This window comes from Oncorhynchus tshawytscha, linkage group LG17 (genome assembly GCF_018296145.1).
Source record: "Oncorhynchus tshawytscha isolate Ot180627B linkage group LG17, Otsh_v2.0, whole genome shotgun sequence".
Taxonomy (NCBI): domain Eukaryota; kingdom Metazoa; phylum Chordata; class Actinopteri; order Salmoniformes; family Salmonidae; genus Oncorhynchus; species Oncorhynchus tshawytscha.
This window is the reverse complement of record NC_056445.1, coordinates 3,977,725-3,994,655: the sequence shown is the minus strand read 5'-3', so window position 1 is coordinate 3,994,655 and position 16,931 is coordinate 3,977,725. Positions and strand designations below refer to the sequence as shown.

Below are 16,931 nucleotides of genomic sequence, written 5' to 3'. Positions count from 1 at the left end.
TTTTATATTTGCAATAATGCTAATCTGCTTTTAATGTCTATAGTGCTACTATGGGATAGGCAAAAATAGACGTGTTTTTGTTCGGGAACAAAACATTTCACCTGACAGTGTCCCAAAGTGTCATTTGTTTTTCTTATCTTTTGTGTTTCCCTTTTTGTGTGCGTTTCTTTTCGTTGCCCTTCCTGTCCTGCTTGGCTAGTTTATCCTTTTCATTATGTATCTTGTCTGTTTCTTTCCTCTTATGTAAGTCTTAGCCTGGTCCCTCTGCTGCTTCCTCCTGTTCAGAACCTCCTCCATGTTGGAGTTGTTTAACAGGGATTTATCACCACTGGGGGGGGGGGGCAGCTATTGGCATATTGAGCCAGGATTGCTTCTTTAGTTTATTTCCTCTTTCTGGACTTCTGGTTCACCACAATCTGAGCCTGCTAATCTATTAGACTGGCAATGGTCAATGCGTCAATATCATATTTGTTCTTGGTTGCAAGAGCTCTCTGCCCACATTCTGATGATCTCTCTGCAGACGCCTTCAAGTTTCTTGCCCTTCCGAAAAAAGCGCAGATAGCATTCCAAGCAGTGTGTCGTCCTTCTTTTCGTGACTCTCCTCCTAACCTAACATAGCAGGCGTACAAGAAAACGCTTGAGTGGAGTTCCCACATCCGGTTTTCAGCAAAAAAAAAAGGAAGCTAGGTTGAATTAGCTGTATCCCTGAAAACCCAGAATCATTTGCTTGTTAGCAACTCCGCTAAGACCACACTCCTACTTTTAAAATATAAGCTCCACACACCTCCTGGTCAACTTCTAAGGAGTCTAGTCATTCAGCTACTTCTCCAACTCCTCGGTATCTGCTATGGACCCGGCCATCTTGGCCGTTCCACATCCTACCAGACCACTATGACCAGCAGCAGAAAGCAGCACTAATGGATCTCACTGCCCATTGATTTACTTTGTAAAAAATCAGATGGTCATTGTCTTGATGTTAAGGCATTTTTGTAGTTGTTGCCACTTGCAATACTACCTCAATGGCCAGCCATTCTCTCTCTCTCTCACTCTCTCTCTCTCTCTCTCTCTCTCTCTCTCTCTACCATTTACTTTCTATTTCTCTACCATTTACTTTCTATTTCTCTACCATTTACTTTCTATTTCTCTACCATTTACTTTCTATTTCTCTCTCCCTAACTCTTTTACGTTATGCCGCTCCCAGCTACTCTCTTTCACTCCTTCTTCTACTTCTCTCACCTCCCACACGCTCACCCCTAATGTTGTCATTTTTGAGACTCGGGGGATGGCTCAGAGTTTCAACACAAGCGAGGGAACCAGTGTGTGTGTTGTTGGACTTGCATGTGTGTGTCAATATGAGTTGTTGACTATGCATGTACAGCGTGTGTGTGTGTGGATGTGCTGGTACAGTGTGTGTCCCTGCATGGTAACAGTCTGTGATTGGACAGAGCTCAGTGGAATACCCTCTGCTCTCATCACAGAGTCGGACTGTCTCGACCAATCATAACAACTGCTCAGAAGTGCGTAAGGGCTGCTCTAGCTTTACTGCACGCTCGTTCTCTCTTTCTCTCTCACACACACACATGCGTATGGATAAGCCATTTACCCTCCTCATTAACACTGTACCCAGACATTATCCCCTACCACCAATGTAGGTGTGAAAGAGTATGTGTTTGTGTGTAAGCGTTTGTGTGTGAGACTCAATGAGCACATTGGCCTCAGAAAAAGCCACAAAATGCACACATACCAAAGCCATGCATGATTCACTATGATCAGTTCAGGGAGAAATATTCCACCTCCATGTTGATTACAGACAGAAAAGGTGCTGATCAATCGATGAGTGCAGATATATTTAAGGTTCAGCCATTTACCCTCCTCATTAACACTGAACACCGACACTACTAAAGGGAGGGAAGAGAGCAATATAGATGAGAGCAAGCAAGAAAGAGAATATAGAGACAGAAGGAAAATGCTACAGATTCATGAAGAGACAGGGAAAGAGCACAAGCGAATGAACTGGGGATAGACACAGACAGACACGTACACGCCAAATCTGTTGTTCTCCGTTCGGACAAAATAACAATCAAATCAACTGATAAATACTGTACCAAATTAGCATGTGTATGACAACAAACCAGGACTATCTCTGGGATTAGTCTCACAATGTTGCGGGTGTGGAGAAAGAAGTAGGCTAGAGTTTCTGTTCCTGTGGTTCTCTGGAGAAACAGAGTTCAACTCAGGGCAACCTGGGTCTAGGTAGGTGTCTCTCCTCTAACCTCTTCACACTCCATCCTTCCTCTCATCCCCTTTCTATCTTCTCTCTATCCTTCATTTGAACTCCACCTCCTTTACTCCGTTCTCTCCTCCCATTTCCCCTTTTTGATACAAAATTGTAGGAAGAAAATAGTGTATTTGTATTTATTAAGGATCCCCATTAGCCAAGATGCCAAGGCAGCAGCTACTCTTCCATGTGTACGTGTTTGTAGAGTGTCTTATCATATGTATGCGTGTCAGTGCCTGTGAGTGTCTCTTCACAGTCCCCGCTGTTTCATAAGGTGTATTTTAATGTTTTTTTAAAATCTGATTCTACTGCTCGCATCAGTTACCTGATGTGGAATAGAATAGTACTGTGTGCCTCCCATAGTCTGTTGTTGACTTAGGGATTGACAATCCACCTCTCTCTCTCTTTACAAAGGCTGCAAAAGGTGCTCATGCATTCACCGTCGTGGCAACTGTTGCCAAGATACGGTCCTCCGTGATACAGTAATAGCTCTGTGGGTGAGGGAGGGAGGGAGTGAGCAGGTGTGTTTGAGCAGTGAACGGTGCATTATTAATAAGGTGACCTGACAATTTGGACACACCCACTCATTCAAGGGTTTTTCTTAATTTTTTACTATTTTCTACATTGCAGAATAGTGAAATCATCAAAACTATGAAATAACACATATGGAATCACGTAGTAACCAAAAAAAGTGTTCAACAAATCAAAATATATTTTATATTTGAGATTCTTCAAAGTAGCCACCCTTTGCCTTGATGCCAGCTTTGAACTATCTTGGCATTTTCACAAGCTTCATGAGGCATTTTAGGCCATCATTGTAAATAAGAATTTGTTCTTAACTAAATAAATAAATACAAATATTGAGGTAGTCACCTGGAAAGCATTAGAATTAACGTGTGCCTTGTTCAAAGTGAATTTGTGGAATTTCTTGCCTTCTTAATGCGTTTGAGCCCATCAGTTGTGTTGTGACAAGGTAGGGGTGGTATACAGAAGATAGCCCTATTTGGTAAAAGACCAAGTCCATATTATGGCAAGAAGAGCTCAAATAACAGAGAAATTACAGTTTCTTCAAAGTGCAAGTGCAGTCGCAAAAACCATCAAGCGCTATCATGAAACTGGCTCTCATGAGGACCGCCACCGGAAAGGAAGACCCAGAGTTACCTCTGCTGCAGAGGAGAAGTTCATTAGTTACCAGCCTCAGAAATCGACAATTAACTGCACCTCAGACTGGAGCCTAAATACAGTAAAGGCGTCACAGATTTTAAGTAACAGACACATCTCAACATCAACTGTTCAGAGGAGACTGCGTGAATCAGGCCTTCATGGTCAAATTGCTACAAAGTGGTGGTGTGATGGTGCTTTGCTAGTGACTCTTGTCAGTGATTTATTTAGAATTCAAGGCACACATAACCAGTATGGCTACGGTCATGGAAATTCACAGGAACACTCAAAGTCAATCTTAAATGAATCATCCTTTATTGGTCAGTGCGCTGGAGAGGTTCCAATCAAATCAATGCAGCATGGCACATGTCAATCAGGAGCTCACTTTGGGCAAACCCAGCAGTTGTCTTATATACGGCTATACACAGACAAGTTATATATATGCATGATTTAGCATAATTCCTTAATCATTACCGTTTTGTTTCATAACATGTGACAGACCAATACCGCACAACTTCTTCTCTCCAAGCCGAGAACCTTGAAACTGAGATATTTTTTGTTCTCGTTCTCAAACTAAGGTCTGGGTGTACTGCCAAATTCCAGATACTGATAAGTGAGGATTCGTTAAATCAGTCACTTGCATGAACACATCCATTGGTTATTAGAACACCGAAATGAGTTTTAAGAAAAGCACAAACATTGAAATTCCCATTACACTACCAAAGCATTCTGCAGCGATACGCCATCCCATCTGGTTTGCGCTGAGTGGGACTAAGGAAAAGCAGCCAATAAGTGCTCAGCATATGTGGGAACTCCTTCGAGACTGTTGGAAAAGCATTTCAGGTGAAGCTGGTTGAGAGAATGTCAAGAGTGTGCAAAGCTGTCATCAAGGCAAAGGGTGGCTACTTTGAAGAAACTAAAATATATTTTGATTTGTTTAACACGTTTTTGGTTACTACATGATTCCATGTGTTATTTCATAGTTTTGATGTCTTCAATATTATTCTACAATGTAGAAAATAGTACAAATAAAGAAAAACGCATAAATTAGTAGGTGTCCAAACTTGACCGGTACTGTAGTTTGGCGTCCTGAAGCTGTGCAAAACTTGTAGAACATTGATTTAAAAAAAAATTAAAAACAAGGCCAACGTTATATTTACAGATTTTTATTTTTTAATTATGGTGCAAACAATGACATCCAGATATATTGATACACAATTTTACTGTGCGTGTGTATGTGCATCTGTGTGAGTATGAGTGTATGTGTATATGAAAGAGAGAAATAGCGAGCGAGCGCACAGAACTTAGTGAGCATACTCCTATGAGTAGCTACTAGAAGCCAGTCGGTCAGTCAGAAAGAGAGGGAGTAAAAACAGAGGGAAAGAAGCCTTGCCTCCACACAATTCTCTACATCTGTATAAACAGACGACCACAGAGAGAGAGAGATAATGATAAGAGGTTATCCTATGTACACAGGTACAGTACGCATTGCACGCACGCAGATGAACAAACGCGCACACACTTTGTCACTTCAACTAAAGGACTAAATGTTCATTTCTATTTCCCCCCCCGCTCCCCCCCCACATATTTTATTCTACCCCTTCTCCTCCCCACTTCATCCTCTCTTCCTTCTTTCACACTCCTTCCCTCTCTCCCAGGTAGCGTCAGACTATAACAGCGGAGGCAAGATACTAAATAAAACCCTTAAAGGACATACGTGATTGGGTTGCGTGCACTGTGTCACAATTACCCAGCATCCACTGGGACAGAACACAAACCATTTACCCCCATCAGGACGTCATGACAACGGTATGCAAATTTACAGTATACAAGTTTTGGGTGAATTCACCATGCAAGGAATACTTTTCTCTTTTAGTGTGTGTGTGAGAGAGAATGTGTGTGTTAGTGTGTAACATTTATTAAGCGTACTCTATATCCAGAATAATTTACATAAAAGGACAATATTTATTTGAACAGGGCAGGGCGGAGAGCATGGGTAACCATGGTATGGAGTGCGAGAGGTGGGGCTTAGGTGAGTGTCAAAGAGACAGGGTAGGATAGGGGGAGGGGGGTTATAGGGCTGCTGTTTGGGGGGGATAAAGGAGGAGGCTGCGGTGAGTTTGTGGGAAAAGAGGTGGTTGTGGGGTAGAGTGGAGGATGAGGATAGGGAGGTTGCAGGCAGACTCAGCGACACTCCCACACTTTGACTGTCTGATCAACGCTGCCTGTTACCACGTATGGAGCAGTCCGGTGCATATCTGGAAGACAGAGATACAGATGTAAGAGACAATGGAAGATGGACTGGGTGGAGGCAGAACTGTGGAACTGGCAGAAGGGTGTTGGAGATTACACACAGAAACAGGTGGTTTTGACGAGACCTGCAACAATGTGAGGGAATGCCCACAAACACGTGGATACAAACACACTCTTACCCAGAGAGGTAACAAAGTGTTCGTGGGCACACAGGGTCTTCATGCAGCGCTTGTTCTTGTAGTCCCAGATCCTCAGAGTCTTATCATCAGCACAGCTCACTATGAACCTGCCTCCAGGGTGCACCAACACACCACGCACCCAGTTATCATGACCCACCTAGAGGGAGGATAGAACACGTTACACACACTAGACCAGTGTTTCCCCAACTCCAGTCGTCGTTACACACACTAGACCAGTGTTTCCCCAACTCCAGTCGTCGTTACACACACACTAGACCAGTGTTTCCCCAACTCCAGTCGTCGTTACACACACTAGACCAGTGTTTCCCCAACTCCAGTCGTCGAGTACCCCCAACAGTACATGTTTTATTGTATCCCCAGACAAGCACACCCGAATCAACTTAATCATCAAACCCTTGACTTGAATGAGGTGTGTTTGTCTGGGGCTACAATGAAAATGTGTGCGGTTGGGGGTACTTGAGGACCGGCGTTGGGAAACACTGTACTAGACCAACCTGTGAAAAAAAAAACACTGGAAACCAATCGGGTTACCTGAGGAGGAGGTAACACACACACACTCACCAGAGTCATAAGGCACATGCCAGTGCTGATGTCCCACATCTTGATGGTCTTATCTCTAGAGCCAGAGAGAAGGAACGGACCAGACTTCCCATTCTTCTTACTCTACAGAGAGAGAAAGAGGGGAGAGAGAGCGAGAGACAGGGGGAGAGAGAATATGCTCATAATTTAAAAGCAAGTGTGTATGCACCGTTACATTGTTAACCTACAAAAGTACCCACGGTTTTGAAATTAATATCTAGAAAATTACAGAGGGTTACAGAATGGTTTGACACTAGCTGCCCATTTTCATTTCTCCTGGTTAAAATCCTGCAATCTTGTGGCCTAGTGGTCTTAAACTACTGCCTCTGGATCACATTTACCGCTGTAGCATGGGTTTGAATCCAGCCCACTGCTATTGCACCAAAAATCCTCGTTCTACTGTCTCTTCTCTATCCAATAAAGCATAAAATGACAAAAATATGCCTTTAAAAAAAATCTGCTATCTTATTGGTTGAGCTCTGGTACTATGTTCACTGGTTTTCAAAGATACCACCAGAGAGTCTTTAAATTCCAGGTTTCACAGACATCCTGGTTGGAGGCTTACGGATTTCCTGCTTATTCCTGCCTGATTCTGGGAATCTTCCAACCAGGATTTCTGGTAAACCTGGGAATTTTGGTAGAGTTACCAAATCTTTGCAACCCTAACCAAATGTGACTCACCATCTGGATTTGGTCTTAGGTAGCAACATTTTAAATTGTGTTTTTTACATTGGATAGTAGAGACAAAATGGTACATCATACACTGAATTTTTGTGGAACAATGGGAAAGTAATTCTGCTTTGAAAGTTGATAAACTTGTAAACTCACTTTTGAGAAAATGGACCTTGAATATTTTGGTACCTACTTGAGAGCTCCTATTTGTCTAAAGCCATTCAGCATCGTTCACACCCTCTTAAGCTTTAGCCCCACCCATCTCCTTGCGTTCAGAGCGTACACTTGAGGCTCTGGTCAATGATTTGTTTACCTCTGGATAACATGAAAACAGCCTAACCAGCTCTGCTAGCAACAATTTCATTACACTTTTTTTGCCGACGTTTACTGACACCGGCCATATTCAACGCGTGTTGTATCCTTTAGCTTAAGACATGTAGCTAGCTAGCTAGGTAAACAATGAACCTAGCTAGGTAAACAACGTGTAAGATCACACACACACACACACGTCACATAACGTTAGCTAACGAGCCAGCCAGCAAACGTTAGCTAGTTAAACAACAATGAACATAGTGCCAAATCATGCCATTACTACCCTGCATGAATCTGCAGGGAGCTAACCAACCAGGTTTAATGTTAGCTAGCTAACATTAGCCTTTAACTAGCAAAGCAAACGGTTCTGGGATACGAATAGTCATACACATAATGTTAGCTATGGAGCCAGCCAGCTAACGTTAGCCAACTAGCTAATAGTACACTTTAGCTTGAAATTAAACCACTTTGTCAAAATTAGAAAATTAATATCTGAAAACGTAGCTAGATAGACTATCTTACCTGTATACATCATCGTGCATGGACGTGTCTCCCTGTCATGAAGACCATGCCACGGTTGCCCTTAGTTTGATGATGTAATCCAGAGACAGGTGTTTCCTCCATCTCTTTAACTATCATACTCTAATTCTACTGATTTCAAAACTTGATCCTCCAGGAAGTGGAGAGCAACAGTTATGCAGCTCCGCTACACAATACATTTTAAAAAAAGCTGCGTTCTACAGGATTACCAACACAGACTGACCAGCTCAAATAGACCAAAGCCTTCTATATGGCAGACCAATTCAAACTCCTCTCTCTGCATGTCCAGCCCACTCATTATCTTAGTCAATAATGGCTAGTGGGAAGGTTGCTGGATTTTTCTGTGTGCTTAATCAACAAGGCTTGTAATGTCACAATTGTATTCGTATTTAATGATGGCATACAAGTTTGTTATTAAGGCACATGAAAGTTTACATGTTCAAGATGGTATTTCTGCCGAAAAAAGCATTTTGATAAAAAATGAATAACATTCAAATGGCTCTCTTGTGAAGTCGATACTTGCGACATACGCCAAGTTTCCTGAAACGGGTCACAAATAGGGTTACTGCAGTGTTTCCCAAACTCGGTCCTGGGGACCACAAGGGCTGCATGCTTTGTTTTCTGCTCTAGCACTATACTGCTGATTCAAATAATGAAAGCATGATGATTAGTTGATTAGTTTGAATCAACTGTGTAGTGCTAGGTGAAAAACAAAATGTGCAACCCTTGGGGTCCCCAGGACAGAGTTGGGGAAACGCTGGGTTCCTGAGTCAGGATTAGGGTTAGTGTGTACATAGAGGTTCTCCTCACCTCCGAGCTGGTAGCCTCCAGGATGGTAGGGTGAGCGGTATCGGGGGCCCATGCGATACACTCCACCACGTGTTCGTGCTCTCGCAGCTCAGCCTTACACTCCTTGGAGGTGGCCACCCACACACGCACCGTCTGGTCGTTGGAACAGCTGGCGATAAGAGAACCATCCTGGTTGGGCCGGACCATCCTCACCCACTCCCTGTGGCCTGTAAATGTCTTTACACAATACCTAGAGAAAGAAAACACTGGAGAGTTATATATATATACACTACTGCAGCAACACTCATATACGAGACATTTTGCAACACCAGAATGTGTCTGCCACTGGATTAATAAAACATGAGATTAAGTATTTCAGCACCTGATAAGTGAGAAGTAAAATCAAATGTATTTCAATCAAATGTATTTATAAAGCCCTTTTTACATCAGCCGATAAGTGTGTTTGTGTGTCTCACCCAGTGGCCACCTCCCACATTTTGATGGTCTTGTCTCTGGAGGCGGAGACTATGTGGTCTCCGTTGGGCATGATGGCTACAGACGACACGTTATGGTCATGACCTGAAACAGACGGAGGAGAGAGGGAAAGAGATATCAGTAAACCTAATACAAAAGAAACAGTTCCACTTTACAGTAATTACATAGTAGTAACCAAATATATAGAATAATTCTATTTCTTTTTAGAAATATTTATTCAGGGTTTTCAGGTCATGTTTCATACATACACTACATGACCAAAGTATAAGGACAAATGCTCGAACATTTAATTCCAATATCATGGGCATTAATATGGAGTTGGTCCCCCCTTTGCTGCTATAACAGCCTCTACTCTTCTGGGAAGGCTTTCCACTAGATGTTGAAACTTTGCTGTGGGGACTTGCTTCCATTCAGCCACAAGAACCTTAGTGAGGTCCAGCAGTGATGTCGGATGATTAGGCCTGGCTCGCAGTCGACGTTCCAATTCATCCCAAAGGTGTTCGATGGGGTTGAGGTCAGGTCTCTGTGCAGACCAGTCAAGTTCTTCCACACCGATTTTCAACAAACCATTTCTCTTTGTGCACGGGGCATCATCATGCTGAACCAGAAAGTGCCTTCCCCAAACTGTTGCCACAAAGTTGGATGTCATTGTATGCTGTAGAATTCAAGGCACACTTCACCAGCATGATTACCACAGCATTCTGCAGCGATACGCCATCCCATCTGATTTGCGCTTAGTGGGACTATCATTTGTTTTTCAACAGGACAAATGACCCAAAACACACCGCCAGGCTGTGTAAGGGCTATTTCACCAATAAGGAGAGATTGATGGAGTGCTGCATCAGATGACCTGAGCTCCACAATCAACCAACCCAATTGAGATGGTTTGGGATGAGTTGGACCAAAGAGTGAAGGAAAGCAGAAAAGCAACATCTCAGAAGATGTGGGAACTCCTTCAAGACGGTTGGAAAAGCATTCCTCATGAAGCTGGTTGAGAGAGTGTGCAAAGCTGTCATCAAGGCAAAGGGTGGCTACTTTGAAGAATCTAAAATATATTTTGATTTGTTTAGCAATTTGTTTGACTCCATGTGTGCTATTTCATAATGTTGATGCCTTCACTATTATTCTATAATACAGAAAACAGTAAAGAAACCCTGGAATGAGTAGGTGTGTCCCAAACTTTTGACTGGTACTGTATGTGTATGTATACAGTGGGGAGAACAAGTATTTGATACACTGCCGATTTTGCAGGTTTTCCTACTTACAAAGCATGTAGAGGTCTGTAATTTGTATCATAGGTACACTTCAACTGTGAGAGACGAAATCTAAAACAAAAATCCAGAAAATCACATTGTATGATTTTTAGTAATTTTATTGCATGACATAAGTATTTGATCACCTACCAACCAGTAAGAGTTCCGGCTCTCACAGACCTGTTAGTTTTTCTTTAAGAAGCCCTCCTGTTCTCCACTCATTACCTGTATTAACTGCACCTGTTTGAACTCGTTACCTGTATAAAAGACACCTGTCCACACACTCAATCAAACAGACTCCAACCTCTCCACAATGGCCAAGACCAGAGAGCTGTGTAAGGACATCAGTGGTAAAATTGTAGACCTGCACAAGGCTGGGATGGGCTACAGGACAATAGGCAAGCAGCTTGGTGAGAAGGCAACAACTGTTGGCGCAATTATTAGAAAATGGAAGAAGTTCAAGATGACGGTCAATCACCCTCGGTCTGGGGTTCCATGCAAGATCTCACCTCGTGGGGCATCAATGATCATGAGGAAGGTGAGGAATCAGCCCAGAACTACACGGCAGGACCTGGTCAATGACCTGAAGAGAGCTGGGACCACAGTCTCAAAGAAAACCATTAGTAACACACTACGCCGTCATGGATTAAAATCCTGCAGCGCACGCAAGGTCCCCCTGCTCAAGCCAGCGCATGTCCAGGCACGTCTGAAGTTTGCCAATGACCATCTGGATGATCCAGAGGAGGAATGGGAGAAGGTCATGTGGTCTGATGAGACAAAAATATAACTTTTTGGTCTAAACTCCACTCGCAGTGTTTGGAGGAAGAAGAAGGATGAGTACAACCCCAAGACACCATCCCAACCGTGAAGCATGGAGGTGGAAACATCATTCTTTGGGGATGCTTTTCTGCAAAGGGGACAGGACGACTGCACCGTATTGAGGGGAGGATGGATGAGGCCATGTATCGCGAGATCTTGGCCAACAATCTCCTTCCCTCATTAAGAGCATTGAAGATGGGTCGTGGCTGGGTCTTCCAGCATGACAACGACCCGAAACACACAGCCAGGGCAACAAAGGAGTGGCTCCGTAAGAAGCATCTCAAGGTCCTGGAGTGGCCTAGCCAGTCTCCAGACCTGAACCCAATAGAAAATCTTTGGAGGGAGCTGAAAGGGATCTGAAATGGGTTAAATACGTTTTTCCTGAATCTCCACAATACCCCATAATGACAAAGCAAAAACATGTTTTTAAGAAACGTATTTAAAAAAAAATACCTTACGTAAATAAGTATTCAGACCCTTTGCTATGACGCTCAGGATGGTCTGGATACTTTCCTAATGCACTGTATCTTTAGATGGGTTATGTACATGTCAGGATTTGGACATTTTCACATTGTTAGAAGGCAGTGCTTCTGTCGTCCCAGGGACCGAAAGGGGTGCACCCCCCCCCTTTCATACATCGAACTCCAATGAAAGGTTTGATGGGTCCCGAGGGCAAGGACCAAAAAGCACAGCTCAAAGATGTATGGACAGGTATGGTAGCAGATTCTCAGCGGGACCAAGCCATCCACACATAATGGAGGCAAATGAAATATTTGAAAATAAATAAACTAAAGTCGAAAGGAGGGTTTGGTCTTTGTAGGTCTACTGTGGAATTAAATACAATTGTTTTCCCTTTTTATAAATAACATTTTTCCAGTTTTAAAAAGTCAATCAAATACTGCAGCCATTGACTGCAATGGAGGGTGGACCTTTTTCCACTCAAGAACTACAAGTATCTTATAGAAAAACCAGCTGCACTGGCCTGGACACCATTAAACCAGTAGGTGGTGGACCAAAAAAAGGCCAGCAGGGGGCACAATTATACACGGACACCAAAAATTACAGACAATGTTGAAAAAAACACTTGGCCAAAATAGGGATGGGCATTCAACAGTTTTTTTTGACCTGTTCAGTACATATATTCAAGTACTCGAATGAAAACAAATATAATATTTAGAACAGGCCCACATTGAAGAAAAAAAGTGTGCGTATTTAGACCTGTGCCAACAGTGCGCAACAAACACCTCATTTATCATAACCATTACAGATAACAAATCATGATTGCAACATTTCTCCATATATACTGAACAAAAATATAAATGCAACACGTAAAGTGTTGGTCCCATGTTTCATAAGTTGAAATAAAAGGTCCCATAAATGTTCCATATGCACAAAAAAAGCTGATTTTGTTCAAATTTACATCCCTGTTAGTGAGCATTTCTCCTCTGCCAAGATAATCCATCCACCTGACAGGTGTAGAATATCAAGAAGCTGATTTAACAGCATGAGCATTACACAGGTGCACCTTGTGCTATGGACAATAAAAGGCCGCAAAAATATGCACACAACACAATGCCACAGCTGTCTCAAGTTGAGGGAGCGTGCAATTGGCATGCTGACTGCAGGAATGGCCACCAGAGATGTTGCCAGATAATTATGTTAATTTCTCTGCCTCCAAAGTCGTTTCAGAGAATTTGGCAGCACGTCCAACCGGCCTTACAACCGCAGACCACATGTAACCACACCAACCCAGGACCTCCAATCAGGCTTCTTCACCTTCGGAAGCATCCGAGACCAGCCACCCGGACAGCTGATGAAACTGTGGGTTTGCATTTCTGGAGGCACATTGTCATGCCATTCATCTGCCGCCATCACATTATTCAGCATAATAATGCACGGCTCCGTGTCAAGCTGAAAATGTCCCAGTTCTTCCATGGCCTTCATACTCACCAGACATGTCACCCATTGAGCATGTTTGGGATGCTCTGGATCAACGTATCCAACAGCGCATTCCAGTTCCCGCCAATATTCAACAACTTGGCACAGCCATTGAAGAGAGGGACAACATTCCGCAATCAACAGCCTGAGATGCGAAGTAGATGTGTCACACTGTATGAGGCAAATGGTGGTCACATCAGATAATGACTGGTTTTCTGATCCACGCCCCTACTTGTTTATTTTTTTACAGTATCTGTGACCAGAGGTATATCTGTATACCGGTATATCAGTCAGACCCTAATCTATGGATTTCACATAAGTAATTTATTTCAATTGACTGATTTATGTACAGTGGCAAGAAAAAGTATGTGAACCCTGTAGAAATACCTGGATTTCTGCATAAATTGGTCATAAAATTTGATTGGATTATCATGTAGGTCACAACATTAGACAAACACAGTCTGCTTAAACTAATAACAAACAATTATATATGTTTGTCTTTATTGAACACACAGTGTAAACATTCACAGTGCAGGGTATGTGAACCCTTGGATTTAATAACTGGTAGACCCTCCCTTGGCAGCAATAACCTCAACCAAACGTTTTCTGCCGTTGCCGATCAGACCTGCACAGCGGTCAGAAGGAATTGTGGACCATTCCTCTTTACAAAACCGTTTCAGTTCAGCAATATTCTCGAGATGTCTGATGTGAACTGCTCTCGAGGTCATGCCACAGTATCTCAAATCGGGTTGAGGTCAGGACTGACTGGGCCACTCCAGAAGGCGTATTTTCTTCTATTGAAGACATTCTGTTGTTGATTTACTTTTGTGTTGTTGTCCTGTTGCATCACCCAACTTTTGTTGAGATTCAATTGGCGGACAGATAGCCTAACATTCTCTTGCAAAATGTCTTGATAAACTTGGAAATGCATTTCGATGATAGCAAGCTGTCCAGGCCCTGAAGCAGCAAAGCAGTCCCAAACCATGATGCTCCATCCACCATACTTTACAGTTGGGATGAGGTTGTTGTTGTTGGAGTGCTGTGCCATTTTTTCCTCCACACATAGTGGTGTGTGTTCCTTCCAAACAACTCAACTGTAGTTTCATCTGTCCACAGAATATTTTGCCAGTAGCACTGTGGAACATCCAGATGTTCTTTTGCGAACTTCAGACGTGCAGCAATGTTTTTTTTGGACAGCAGTGGCTTCTTCCGTGGTGTCCTCCAATGAACACCATTCTTGTTTAGTGTTTTACGTATCGTAGACTCGTTAACAGAGATGTTAGCATGTTCCAGAGATTTCTGTAAGTCTTTAGCTGACACTAGGATTCTTATTAACCTCATTTAGCATTCTGCTCTTGCAGTCATCTTTGCAGGACGGTCACTCCTAGGGAGAGTAGCAACAGTGTTGAACTTTCACCATTTTTAGGCAATTTGTCTTGCCGTGGACTGATGAACATCAAAGCTTTTAGAGATAATTTTGTAACCCTTTCCAGCTTTATGCAAGTCAACAATTCTTAATCTTAGGTCTTCTGAGATGGTTCACATCAGGCAACGCCTCGTGAATAGCAAACTCAAGTTTTGTTAGTGTTTTTTATAGGGCAAGGCAGCATCATACCCGCCTGTCCAACATCACTACTCTGGACGGCTCTGACTTAGAATACGTGGACAACTACAAATACTTAGGTGTCTGGTTAGACTGTAAACTCTCCTTCCAGACCCATATCAAACATCTCCAATCCAAAGTTAAATCTAGAATTGGCTTCCTATTTCGCAACAAAGCATCCTTCACTCATGCTGCCAAACATACCCTTGTAAAACTGACCATCCTACCAATCCTCGACTTTGGCGATGTCATTTACAAAATAGCCTCCAATACCCTACTCAACAAATTGGATGCAGTCTATCACAGTGCAATCCGTTTTGTCACCAAAGCCCCATATACTACCCACCATTGCGACCTGTACGCTTTCGTTGGCTGGCCCTCGCTTCATACTCGTCGCCAAACCCACTGGCTCCATGTCATCTACAAGACCCTGCTAGGTAAAGTCCCCCCTTATCTCAGCTCGCTGGTCACCATAGCATCTCCCACCTGTAGCACACGCTCCAGCAGGTATATCTCTCTAGTCACCCCCAAAACCAATTCTTTCTTTGGCCGCCTCTCCTTCCAGTTCTCTGCTGCCAATGACTGGAACGAACTACAAAAATCTCTGAAACTGGAAACACTTATCTCCCTCACTAGCTTTAAGCACCAACTGTCAGAGCAGCTCACAGATTACTGCACCTGTACATAGCCCACCTATAATTTAGCCCAAACAACTACCTCTTTCCCAACTGTATTTAATTTATTTATTTATTTTGCTCCTTTGCACCCCATTATTTTTATTTCTACTTTGCACATTCTTCCATTGCAAAACTACCATTCCAGTGTTTTACTTGCTATATTGTATTTACTTTGCCACCATGGCCTTTTTTGCCTTTACCTCCCTTCTCACCTCATTTGCTCACATTGTATATAGACTTGTTTATACTGTGTTATTGACTGTATGTTTGTTTTACTCCATGTGTAACTCTGTGTCGTTGTATCTGTCAAACTGCTTTGCTTTATCTTGGCCAGGTCGCAATTGTAAATGAGAACTTGTTCTCAACTTGCCTACCTGGTTAAATAAAGGTCAAATAAAATAAAATAAAATCTACATTCTCGTCTCATTGATTGGACTCCAGGTTAACTGACTCCTGACTCCAATTAGGTTTTGGAGAAGTCATTAGCCTAGGGGTTCACATACTTTTCCCAACCTACACTGTGAATGTTTAAATTACGTTTTCAATATAGTTAATAATGTGTGTGTTATTAGTTTAAGCACACTGTTTGTCTATTGTTGTGATCATTTGATGACCAATTTATGCAGAAATCCAGGTCAATCCAAAAGGGTCATACTTTTTCTTGCCACTGAATATGAACTGTTACTCAGTAAAATCTTTGAACTTGTTGCATGTGTATATTGTAAAATTAAAATAAAAAAGGAAAAAAAGAATGAAATCAGGGATAAACCTTTGTAAGACATTCATTTTCACAGTATTTATGCATCCAGATAAAAGGGAAGAAGCAACCAGCGCTCAAAGTCAAGTTCTAGTACCTTCTTAAAGTTTGCCTTTGGGTCTTTAAAATGGCAGGTAACAAACAACCAGTATTCAGACTCACTTTTTGTTACGTTACAGACTTATTATAAAAACGGCTAAAAAACATTTCCCCCCCGATTCAAACTACACACAATACCCCACAATGACAGCGCAAACAGGTTTTTAGATTGATTTTTGCAAATGTAATAAAAAAAATGTTTAAAAAACAGAAGGTATTTACATAAGTATTCAAACCCTTTGGTATGAGACTCGAAAAAATGAGCTCATCCTGTTTCCATTGATCATCCTTGAGCTGTTTCAACAACTTGGGAGCCTGCGGTAAATTCAAGTGATTGGACCTGATATGGAAAGGCTATAGTTTGTCGAGTTTGGCTGAGCGGACAGCTCTATGAAGAGTCTTGGTGGTTCCATACTTCTTCCATTTAAGAATGATGGAGGTCACTGTGTTCTTGGGGACCTTCAATGCTGCAGACATTTTTTGGTACCATTTCCCAGATCTGTGCC

The 16,931-nt window shown here is 42.4% G+C and overlaps 1 protein-coding gene and 1 pseudogene across 3 annotated transcripts in view; both read right to left on the bottom strand.

Annotated features, from left to right (window-relative positions):
• Window positions 1-133: 133 nt before the first annotated feature.
• LOC112217239 lies at window positions 134-1,111 on the bottom strand (annotated as a pseudogene).
• A 3,478-nt stretch (window positions 1,112-4,589) lies between these two features.
• LOC112216723 (lissencephaly-1 homolog B) overlaps window positions 4,590-16,931 on the bottom strand; it is a 47,786-nt gene continuing 35,444 nt past the window's right edge. For all 3 annotated transcript variants that reach the window (XM_024376742.2, XM_024376744.2, XM_024376745.2), the window contains exons 7-11: window positions 9,261-9,363; window positions 8,806-9,034; window positions 6,454-6,555; window positions 5,872-6,028; window positions 4,590-5,697 (exon numbers count right to left, since the gene is read on the bottom strand). In XM_024376742.2, coding sequence (XP_024232510.1) covers window positions 5,624-5,697; window positions 5,872-6,028; window positions 6,454-6,555; window positions 8,806-9,034; window positions 9,261-9,363 — 665 coding nt within the window. In that variant the 3' untranslated portion in view covers window positions 4,590-5,623. The remainder of the gene's footprint in view (window positions 5,698-5,871; window positions 6,029-6,453; window positions 6,556-8,805; window positions 9,035-9,260; window positions 9,364-16,931) is intronic.